Source organism: Sinohyriopsis cumingii, chromosome 2, assembly GCF_028554795.1.
Source record: "Sinohyriopsis cumingii isolate HCF-2022 chromosome 2, ASM2855479v2, whole genome shotgun sequence".
Classification (NCBI taxonomy): Eukaryota; Metazoa; Mollusca; class Bivalvia; order Unionida; family Unionidae; genus Sinohyriopsis; species Sinohyriopsis cumingii.
Window position 1 is genome coordinate 25,825,958 of NC_142962.1, and position 12,725 is coordinate 25,838,682.

A 12,725-nucleotide genomic window follows, 5' to 3' on the forward strand; every position below is an offset into this window, starting at 1 on the left:
CTGGATCTGAATTCAGCTTTATTTTTGTTAACAATACTGATCAATCTCTCACAGTCAGCATTAGAATGGTAAAGAACCAATATTCCTTTTATAACCTGACAAAGAAGAGGAAAGTTATATCTTCCAGTTATTGGGCCTTAAAGCTGGGAAACAAGATGAAAAAAAATCAACTCTGTCTGCATGAAGTACATTGTCAAGTAGAGTGCCAACTTGATACTTCAAGAATTCTCTTTCTTATTTATCAGCAGCCTTTCCTGCAGCATGGTGTATCATCTATGACAGAGACAACCTGATATGTACAATGAAAGAGACGTTTTTCAAAATATAGAATGCAACTCCTTTATGAATTACGATCATCACTGATGCAGCATCAGCTGAAAACCCCATACAGTTCTGCCAACTTATGTTTATTCAAAGCATTATCAAGCAAAGAAAAAAAATGTTTTCTCGAGTGGAATCTACTGTTAATTCTGGTAATGAAAGAAATGCACTGTGACTTTGCCCTTTTTGTTGTCAAAGTCTCTTACACAGACTGGGTACAACTTTTTGTCATAATCACTTCTTCTTTCTGTTGCAATACTAAATGGCCCAATTTTCATGGCTTCTGCAATTTTAAGTGAAGTATCTTCTGCTAAACACCTAACAATATAAGATGATTTTGTTGTTGCACATGCATATTTTCAGCAATTTTGGAATTGGGAAACTTCTTTTTGAACAAAGCACCAATGTAGTCTTCTACTGCTAGGGGTAGTCTGTGTTCTATTAAGAACTCGGTAGGTAATGGCTCTGCATTTATAAAATTCATGTCCACAATTAAGTTCTGCTGTAATAAGAAATTACCTTAGTAATGGAGTTAGTAAAACGAGCTAATTCAAGGTTTCTTTGTTCTACCACCATGACAAATATTAAAATCCTTTCCACATACCCTGCAAGGGGCATGAAGCTGCCCTAGAATGGAATGCTGTATTGTGTAATTCATGTACTCATCTCTGAATCGGTTTTTCGTCTATTCCTAATCCATCTGTCAAATTATTTGAAAAATATTTTTCCTCTAACACACGCATCGACTAGAATAAATGTGACTTGACTTTTACCTACAGACTGGTTCTGTACCAAATATGAATTAAAACAAAGAATCTGTGAGCAAAGATCAAAAGTTAGAAAACCAGTCTGTTCTCTCCTAACTAAGCCATACAGCTGCTATAAATAGAAACCGAGGTCAAAATTAGAAACCAGCATGTTTCTTGTAAATAGGGCTACTGCTATAAATAGAATGTAATACTGCTAGGAAAGTGCATGCAAGTCTTCAGACAAGCATACTCTCATGTCATAGTTACACAGAAGCCATCTTTTCTAGAATATGGTCTGTGGGGTTAATGGGATGTTAATAAAAATGAGAAAATAAATTATTTTATTTTTTTGGGACGGGGATATACTGAAAATGCATAATCCGAATACAGCTGGAAAACATACATTGAAAAGTTAGTGTGATTCAAAACTGATGCAATACAGGTAAACATTATGTTCAACTGTAAAGTTTGTAAACTGCACTTCAATCTTAATTACCTCCAGTACAGTTTTACAAAATGCAGATCTAAACCCTAATGAGCTCACTGGCTTCTTGCTATCTCTCAACTTGATCTAATCCTTGGCTTTTTTCCAATTTCATGTACCAACTAACAACCATCTCTCCCACCAAGAAATATATTCAATCAATACATGATGTCCAATAAGTGAAATCTTTGCCCTTCTGCTTTTTCCACAAGAATCTATTTCTTTTTTTCTTCTGTACTGACTAATAAAACTTTTTAGGAGGATTCTTGTCCCTTCATTTTGAACCTGTATCACTTTTTGGATGCTATTTTTAGCAAATTCAAATAAGCAACAGCTTGAACAATCAGATGTTTTGCATGAAAACATGTGCTGTTTAAAGTGTATGAGGCAATCTTGTAAGTTAGTCTGGTTTCTTGACCAACTACACAGAATCTAATACATAATCCAGATCAAAATTAAACATGGACATTCCAGTATATGGATTTAACTGCAACATTATTTCTGCAATTTGTGCTTTTCTTCTGCAAATCGGTACTTTCCGGGTCATTTACAAAAATTCGCAGCTAAATCGTAATGGTTAGTTGGTAAGAGACAGGCCTGATGATACTATATTCCAAATATGATATGAATTGGGTCTGGGGTTACTGAATTTTAAATGCTGCAAAAAAGCTCAAAAACACACCCACCTGTACATGGACAACGTAAAAGTTAAAAACACTTACTTTTAATGCATATAAGCAGGGTTTTACTGACATCTGTAATGGAAAACAGAGTTACTTGACTGTACTTACTTTGCTGCAATTAGGAGTGGTGTCAGGGTAACTGTCTTTTCTCCAACTGTTTCTGTGAATTGAGCATTAACGTCAGCCCCACTCTTCACCTGCATTGTGAAACCAGAGTAATGCAGTCACATTAATCTATGATTATACTTTCTTCAACAATGTTAATTTGTACGTATCACCAGGGCTCAGCAAAACTCTATGACACCTCACACCTTCAAATACACCATGATGCAATTTTCATAAATATAAATTTGAAAATATTTAACAAAAAGTCCTAATACAAATATATTTTATCAAAATTGATGATGACTTCACTGCTTGAACCTAAAAAAAAGACACAACGAAACTTTAATTATAATGCATCCTTATTACTCATTTCTTTAATTCATATAAAATATTTTCCCCTCAAAACAGGGCTCCAAGTAGGTCTAATGCATTGGTCACAGAATGCTAACAAATTAAAAATAAAGCCGCCATTTGCAAATATTTGGTCACCAAATTATGCTACACAAAATGTTGCTTGAAATATCAGAAATGAGATGTGTCCTTCCTTGTCATGTTTTATAGTACATGTATAGGTAAACTGTATGCAACAATAAAAGCCCCTGTGATCAATATCAATGAGCTTGAGCCTTGTATACATTTTTTTGTTGTGAAAATGTACAATTAGAACTGACGGTCGAAATTTCTAGCAATTTACTCGCAACTTGAAGCCCTGCTAAACCTGTGAATGATCCCTCCATCCTTGTTGCGTGTGTCTGAAACAAATGTTTATGATTTCCTATGTCATATGGAACAAACATATTTAATTATGATCTTGTAAAATTGTGGGTAACAATGTAAAGAGCAAAGACACCATATTTTAGTCCATATCTAACTCGAGGATTCCAAGGAGTGCTTGAGCAAGTAACAAAATGTTAATATAAAATCTACATGTCATGAATTACTTGGCCCAAAGAATATAACAAGTGATAATGAAATACACAAAAAACCCACCAACAGCCTAACAGTCTCTTCCAGATGTTGCTGCACAGCTACAATGAGTGCAGTTTCACCATCCAGATTACGGTCCTCGAGGAAGGGCTTGTATTTCAGGATAAGATTAAGTCCCTGATTCATCAGATGCTTACTTTCAACGCTGTTCTTAAGTTCCGTCTCATGTAAGACATATGTCATCAACAACACTGCTGAACATTTACCTGGAATACAAAGTACAGCTTAATGAATTAATCATGAAATACTATGTACGCTAATCACTATCACCTGATGGATGATTGTGATTGATTCATATTTAGCAGAACATCAGCACATAAAGACAATTCAGTGTCAAGGAAATTCAGTTAGGGTGCCTTCCACCCAGACCTGCAATAGCAGCCAACTGTGGCTGTTCTGGGCACAATTCAATCCACCAACCCACTGATTATGTGTCTAGCATATTAATAACTTAGACACTGTAACCCATAGCTAAAGCAAGCCAAAAATTAAATAGATTTAAAGTTTAACAAGAGAGCTACCCTATTTAAATCAATTATTATTATTATAGCAATGACTCATTTCTACATCAGGGAACTTTTTGGAGGTAAATGGTGTTTTCATCATAATTACCCATTAATAATACCTTAGGAAGAGAATACATCACTGTCCTTAAATCTCGCCTAGTTTTTTTGCAAAAAAGTTTAAAGTTATCTGCCAACGTAGGTTGAGTCAGACAACAATGATCTCCTCCAGGATAGACAGAATGGCACTGGACCCATTCATGACAAACCCTCCATGATCTTGTCAGTATTGGAAGCTCTAGCTTTCAGTAGTCTGGAATCACTTTCGATAGTGAAAAAATGATTCACTTCTTTTATGAGCAGTCAAGAAAACACAATAAAAGTAAATTATAAGCAAATTTTCAATATTTTTTAAATTGGTACACTGTTGTCGTCTCCAAGAACATTAATTAAGCAGCATATTTCATGCAACTGCATATAAAATCACAAGCCACTACAGAACCAATAAACATTTATCTGAATAGGGTGTTTGCAATGGCAAGATCTTTCTCTGATAGAAGTATATCATGTCTAAACAAGTAATCCATGAACAATGTCACTCTCTGCCCTAGTAATTCCTCCACTGGGAGGGACCCTGGACCTAACCTTAACAGGTACTGACTAGGTTGGAACAGTCATCAGGACCAAAGGACCTTGTATATCTCCACAGAGAATGATCCCATATGCTCCAGGGATCAAGGAGTGGTCTTCATCACCAAAGAGCTAATATTCTTTTGAGACTAGAGAGGCCTCTGAAAAGGATCCAGAGTGTTCATAAGATTAGAAGGAAGTCCCTTTCCTCCTCCCTTTATATGTGTGCTTGCCTTCTGCAAGGTTAATAAAACAAAGAAAATAATAAAAAATGGTAGGTTTTTTACATGCAAGTCTGAAACATGCATGACCTTAAGTCAAATGCAATGTAGTTGCCCTTTATGGGTTTAACATCATTTTTCTTCACATGTTAGGGCTATACATGGCAGCCATTATACTTGGTGGAGAAAGAACCTTCGAAAGTCCAGGAAGAACCAATGACCCACAGAAAGCTACTCAGTTTTTTTTCTCCATATAACCATGCTGGCTGAGCCCAAGATTAGAATACACACAGACAGGTGAGATGTCAAAAATCTGCAAAGGCGAGTACCACAGACCATTCAGCAAATAAGGTCCCCTCAATTGCAATGTAATAGCAGTAATACATTACTTTCCTTGTATAGTATTAATGCTAAAGATGAGAGGTACAAGACCTGTGGTCAAAAGTCAGCAATACTTTTCCAAGTACAGATGACAATTTATGTAGTGAAACTAGCAACAAACAATATATAATTATAAAATTTCCATTACATGCTATTGTAATGTAATACTGTTTACTGGATTTGATAATGTCCAGAATAAGAGTTCAGTTCTGACTGATTTTGGGGGGATTTCTTTATATTTATTTTTGACGTAAACAACTAATAACTGAAACACTGTAACTAGTTGCTGACCTTGTTCCACAATCAGTGACAGTTTTGGTAAACAATATTTTTTTTAATTTAATTTTTCTCAGAATAAGATTCATAAACTTGAGGTAAGGTCATACCTGGATGACGTGATATTTATCATGTAACAAACTTCTGTTCTTTCCAGAAGGATGAACTCTTGACCCCCATCTGGGAATGTTTTGCGTTTTAGTTTTAATATCAGTTGTGCCTTAACACATGAGATGTCAAGTTGTTTTATGTCGTGTCCAGTTTGGGCTAAGTTTTTATTTTTCTTCAAATTATTGAATTTCAATTAATTATTTTCCCTGGTAATACAAAAGTGCTCTGATAATTCTTGGACAAAGACATCTACTGGATTTATACGGAATTCAAAAACTGGAATAGTATTTTCTGTAATTCAACAAGAGACTGCTGACACATCAGTACAATGCTATTACAGATGTCATTGCCTTCCATTTTGGATTTTCACTGGGATTTGAACTGTGATTCACTGAGGACTTTTCATTGATAGGACTTGTGTATTAATTCTTGGATTATGTTTGGATTTAATTCACATTACTGTTAGTTTTTCTCTCTCATTTTTTCCCTTTTTATGCAAGGGAAATAAATTATTTATTAAATTTTACACAGCTTCTTGTCTTCACTCTTTTCTGTTACTTTTTTTAAGAGCCTCATAACATGGGTCAATGGAAAAGGCATGTAACTTGCTCACTCAGAATGCTGAATGAGATGCTATCAGAAAGCTTGTATAATAATAGCTTCAGTGTGGGCTAAAGGCTCAAAGTTACCTAAACTGAGCCAAATTGAAACCCAGGATGGATACCATTTTGGAACAGTGACTGATTTAGGGCAATACAGATCAAACTAGGCTCAATGGTCTGATAGATCTTTATCATGACCAATAATGTGTCTGCCATGATGCCCAAATGTGTCAGATTATCATGCAACAGAAGCCTTTAATTGTAATTAGGGCCAACAATTTCCCCTTGCAGAGCCAAAGAAAAAAGATGGCCACTTTAGGCACTAAAAGTGAAAATGTTATCGACTCTGCACCAGTCCCTGAAAACATGCCACTTTCCCTCAAAATCCTTCAGGGTTGAGGGCCATCTTATCCACAAGATTCTCTCCACGATCGAAGGTTTGAATTTTTTCTCTTGCAAGGCTGTCAGAAGACAGTCTGGGTTAAGAGAGGAACACCCATGACTGGTTGTTTGAGAAGCTTTGGGGTGGCTGGACGCCTAGGCAGATCTATCTAGATTGAGTGAATCAGTACCCAGGACTTGTCCCATCTGAGAAAAGTTATCAGAATCATCTTGCAGTTTTTACCCCAGATCAAGATTATTTTTGGTACCAAGACCTTGGGAGGGTAGGTGAAGGTCCACAACCCCACCCAACCGACTATCAGTGCATCCATGACTCAAGCTTCTGAGTCCAGAATTAGCGAGACAAAAGTGTGCAACTTATGATTCCACCTTGTCACAAAAAGAGCAATTACTGGATGCCCCCAGAGTGCACAAATCTGGAAGAAGTACCAATTAATGGAGAGACCATTCTGTATGAATGATTGACCAGTACCAGCCCGCACTGAGAGCACAGATGGATCGATGGTGTGTGATTTGGATTTTTAACGCTGCTTTAACAATTTTTCAATCATATTGCTACAATGTCTGCAGTGTGGCAGTTTATAGTGATGTCTATCACTGGGGCATCATACCGCAGACATGTAGCATGATGTCCCTCCCAGTCACATTATCCTGACACCAGGCAGACCAGTCCTAATACTAACCTCTATATGCTGAGCACCTAGCAAGGATGGATGGATTTTTCAAATAAAATTCCATTATAATATGGGTATGTCAGCGAATGCATGGTGAGACTGATGAATGTTTAACTAACATTCCAGCAGTTGTATCTAGACAGAGCCATTATCATGGCTGGCCAGATGGATCTCTCCATAAAATACCCAAGCTGGAACAATTGGCTGTCTGAATGATTATTACACACAAGTTAAAATTCCTGAGTGTATTGTTACATATATCTGATTTAATTTATATTTATTTTAATTTGTTTGTTTGTCAGCTTTACATTTGTATTCTATTACAAGCTATTATAATATAATCTTGTTTATGCGATTTGGAATTTTTTTCCAGAAAATAGTTTGACCACGACTCTTTATTTGTAAACACTTAAAGCTGACCTAGTTCCCAACCTTAATTCAAAATTAGTAACAGCCACGGGAACAAGTTCTTTTTTTTAATTTATTTTTATTGTGGAAATAATTAGGGTGAGATCAAGGCTGTATTGGATACGTGACCCTCGACCTGTAAATAGTTTTGTGAAGTAAACAACTTCTTTTAATTTTATTATTAGAGTAAAATGATTGGTTTTTGTCAGGGCCATGTTGAGAGTATGTGGAGTAAACATCATCACATGACCCTCATCTGGGCATCTGTTTTGTGCAGTATTCAGGTTTTATACCAATGTGTATAGAGAATTTAGTCAGTCTGGGCTTAAAACACTTGATGTCAAGTCGTTTTCTTCTGTTGTAGCCAGTTTTCGAGTTATACATTAATTTTTCTTCAGATTATTTGGATTCTAAAAGATTAATTTGTTTCTCTGGAAATATTTTGAGTGCTCATACAGAATTCTTTGAACAAAGACTTTTCTTTAAAAAAACATTTCGGATTTCCAACACTGGAGTGTTATTTCTTGTGTTTCTACAAGGAACTGTAGACAACAGCACTGTACAGGATATAGCATATGTCATCACCTTACATCTTGGATTCTTTGTCGGGACTCAAACTTGAATTCATTAGAACATTTCATTATTAAGACTCATACAATTTTATTCATGGATTATTCTTGGATTATTTTTATATCTGGTTCTTAAAACCATAAGTTCTTATTTTTTCCTTTTCTTACAAACTTTTTCCAGGGAAATAAATTATTTGTTAAATTTTTCAAAGCTTGTCGTTTTCACTCTTTCTTGTGTTACTGTTTATTTGAGCCTAAACTTGTAACATAAGAAGATGAGCAATTTTGATGATCATATATAGGATTATTAGGGGATGTCAAGTATTAAGTTGACAGTACTGAAGCAATGCTTAAGAACTAGTGAAACTTGGTTTTGGCAGGAGGAAGAAATGGGCAAGAGTTACTGCCCTCTGTCTATATGATACAGAAACAAAAGATGAACTTTCATCGTTTTTTTGTAGGGCTAAATTTGGTAGGTAGCAAGCTTATGTCTCTATTATTAATGTGATCAGGGAACATATTTAACAAAGAAATGCAAAAGAAAATATGATCCCACCACAATTTTACAGCATGAATCATCAAACCTGCAACAGAAAAATATGACTATTTTCTTTTAATGATAATCTGAAAATGGATGCACAGATATCTTACCCTTTGTTGAGTACTTGTTTCTCTCCAATTTGGGCTCTTCTGCTATAAATTTCTTTTCCTGTACCGTAGCCTTGATGTCAGCCTCTGTCAGCTCAATTAGGGCCCGGATAAAATTCCTCCCATTCTCACTGCATCTGTTGACATCCACATTCTTCATCCCATACAGTCTCTGATTAAAACAACAGAAAATCAACTCAGTGATAACAAGAATTTCAAATTAGGTGCAATGGTGGAAAATTGGACATCACATTGGCACTATTTTAATTTAGGACCATGTAGACATCAACAGAAATCCTTAGATGACAATCTAACCATCCGATTTGGGGAAATAGCTATAAAAGATTTTCAAGACAGCTGAAAGAAGTTATGTCATTGAACACTGAACACTGAACTTATTTCCATCCATTCAGGTGTAGCAATAACAACTTTTCAAGATCGCAACTACAGTGGCCATTTTAGACATTCAAGCGTCGAATCAGCACCATACTCATTTAAGATCAACCAGAAGAAGTCTTTCAGTGAAAGCCACAAGTTGATATGACCGTACGTTCAGGAATAGCAAATACATCTTTTCAAGATGGCCACTGTGATGGCCATACTGGATGTTAAAGCAGCAGCATTCTGTTTTATTATTTATGACCAAGTCAACCAATGGTTGTGTACAGTTTCAATGTAATCCTCCAAGCAGCTCAGGCGTGTCAATAACAAACTTGAGCTAATGAACGGTCAACAGAAGATGGGACAGATGATGGACAACAGACCATCACACCAGTTCCTCTGGTCTATAACCAGTAGAGCTAAAAACAGCTTCATTTCCCATTTCCATTTCCAACTTTTTACCTATAAACCCTCAACATTTTCTCCTTATTTTAAAAAAAAAAAAAAAATAGCAATTTTCCAGGTTTTGACCAGTCTTGATTTAGTTTTATTCACCAATTTTGATCTACTTGAATTCATCTGTTCTAGTAGCAATGTTATTAGTCATCATAATTAATGAGCTACTTTTCATTTATTCAACTGTACTAAGCATTTAGTAATCAAGTAAGTATTATCGAAGAAACCTAATTTGCAAAAACAACTTGTTTTCTCAGTCAGATACATTACCTGATCACATTACATCCATCACATTTTATTTCCTGCAAATGCAAAAGACTGCTGCAGCCACAGTTACTTGCTTTTGTTAGTGAAGAAGGAAAACTACTGACTATACCCAGTCCTCTTCTAGAATTTTCTTTCAACTTACACAAGATGATAAACTTAAGAAGTTTGAAATCTGCCCTATCACTCATTCTATTCTAATTTCATTTATTCCATCAGCACCTTCATTCACTGGTTAAATATCTCTGCATAAAAAGAAAAATTCCAAATTTGTTTCCCATGTACAATTTGAGGAATGATGATGACAGGATTTTATCTTAAGGGTGACCTCCCCATTTATCAAAGAAACAAGAGAGGAAAAATGGTCATAAATTAATATTTATCAAACTAAAGTGTCTGTCTCTTTCTTCCTGCTCCACTTCTTATAGCTCTAATAATTCCAATATTTATGAATGAAAAAGATTTTCTGCAATATAATTGGATGTTAATGGTCACGTGATACTGATCTGGAAGTTTTTACACATTGATAAATTCTGGGACTACTTTCGGTTAACAATATAAATAAACACTGAAGACATGTCATTGTGAAACAATTGTTTCATCTTTAAAATTTTTAATTCAGCAAATAAGTATAACTTATACCCTTTTTATACATTTTCCAATATTCTTTAATTGAAATGCATAATTTACTATACAATTTAGCGTTCGTCTGTTATATAGTCGAGCAAAATGGCCGATCACAGTGATTTTTCACTGCAATTTGAAAAAGAACAACAGATTGGCAAATTCCCTCACAGAGCACTGACATGACAATACCATGATATCTCCAACAATGTGACAAAATAACATTGAAAAATGTATATAATAATCCATAAAGTGATCGTATTGTGTTGAAGGATAAAACTACTAATGTCACCACATTACACACATAAATCCCAACCGTAAGTAGACAAAATATGTACAAATTACATGACATGTTGTCTTTATGTGTATTTAAAAATGATCTTGCTAAGCGTATGAATTGTATTGCTATGAATATTTTTATATTTACTTACAGCTTGGTGTATTGAAATTAATGGATACAAACTTGACTTCAACACAATCAGACCAGACAAGCTGAGTGGCAACTTAACAAGGTTCTATGCTGAGGCCTGACCAAAATCTTTATCATCCAGGGTCACAAAAATGACAGCCAATCAGGCACAAGAATATCACAAGAATTCCTTGAAAAATGTTCATGCAGCCATAAACAGATACTTGAAGGACAATGGAAAAGATATTGGCATTGTCAAAGACAAAGAATTCCAAAATGCTAAATCAATGTTAAATGCAAAACTGAAACTGATTTTTAAAAACAGGTATTTCAAGGCCAACCCAGCACAACCAAGTAATTTCACGGGAAGAATTAGGAAAAATCAATCTGTCTCTTCAAAAATTTGACCCTGTTGCTCTTTGATTCAAAATATTGTATCTGCTGGCTATTCATTTTGTGACCAGAGTATAGAATTTCACCATCAACCATCAACTAACCCCAACTTCCTTAAAATTTTAAAATGATGAATCTGGCATGGAGTACATGATTCTAAATAATGAAACACTTAAAAAAACACCAACATGGTGTTGATGTGAAGCTTGAAGAAACATCAGACAAAAGAATGTATGCAACTGGCACCATCAGACAAAAGAATGTATGCAACTGGCACAAACACCTGTCCAGTGAAATCTCTAAACAAATTCCTTCAGAAATGTGACAAAGCAGCAAAGGCCTTATTTACCCAAGGCAGTAAAGAATCACTAAGATCTACTGAATTCACTGACAAATGGTATACTTGTGAACCGGTCAAACCAAAGCAATTCTCCTCATTCATGCCAGACATATGCAAGAATGCAGGAGTGCAGCGCTATACTGGTCACTCACTCCGTGCAACAGCGATTTCAAGCTAAGAGTGATGCTGGGTTTGCAACCAGAAATATTTTATGACAGACCACAAACATGAGGAGTCTCTAAAAACTTACAGTCAAAGACCTAGCACTGAACAAAAACAACTAATTAGTTCAGTTTTGGAAAATATAGCTAATGGTGGTCAAGGTGTCAGACCCTAACACCCACCCCCTTTTTTCACTTCAGATCGAAGTCAGCAACCAATGATAAAGTCTCCAGTCCAAAGTTCAAACACTCTAATTGCTCAGTCCTTCCAGCACTCCAACACTCAACTATGCAAACAAACAAAACATGGCCGGTTTTGCGAAGAACTCTACATCTAACAACTGCACGTTTAATTTCATATCAGATAACTGAAAGGGTCTTGTTAAGTATTAACACTGTTGAAAATGATATAAAATGTTATTCCTGTATAAAATTTATTTAATTATTTTATTACCTTTATTTGGGTAAGGGATAACTTCATCTTGCTCATATTTCCATGTTGTTCATTGATAAAATCCATAATGATTTATGGTTTGCTTGGAAATTTCATTTAGCACACTTGTTCGATCCCTATCAGTTGTTATTATGTAAGGTCGCTGTCATCTGACGTAGCAGATATGACTGACCAAAATTAAACAAGAATGTTATTTTTTTATATAAAAAGAAATGTGCTGACCCTGAGGGGTAGCCATTGCCTAAGATGTAAAGCATGAAGTTTCTGAATAAAAGTAACTGCGACAGTAGTCACATTTCATTTCACATTAGAACACTGAATAGGTCTTGTTAAGTATTAACGCTGTTGAGAATGACATAAAGTGTTATTCCTGTATACAATTTATTTCATTGTTACCTTTATTTTAGTAAGGGATAGCATCATCTTGTTCATTATGTTCATTGATAAAATCCATAATGATTTCAGGCTTGATTGGAAATTTAATTTAGC

General features: G+C 35.3%; 1 protein-coding gene across 3 annotated transcripts in view; it reads right to left on the reverse strand.

Annotated features, from left to right (window-relative positions):
- LOC149804499 (poly [ADP-ribose] polymerase tankyrase-like) overlaps positions 1–12,725 on the reverse strand; it is a 201,083-nt gene that overhangs the window by 87,146 nt on the left and 101,212 nt on the right. For all 3 annotated transcript variants that reach the window (XR_016416027.1, XM_089940712.1, XM_089940711.1), the window contains exons 26-28: positions 8,758–8,926; positions 3,333–3,535; positions 2,346–2,434 (exon numbers count right to left, since the gene is read on the reverse strand). Coding sequence is in view for 2 of the 3 variants with exons in the window: in XM_089940712.1 (XP_089796838.1) it covers positions 2,346–2,434; positions 3,333–3,535; positions 8,758–8,926 (461 nt within the window). In the remaining variant the exon portion in view is untranslated. The remainder of the gene's footprint in view (positions 1–2,345; positions 2,435–3,332; positions 3,536–8,757; positions 8,927–12,725) is intronic.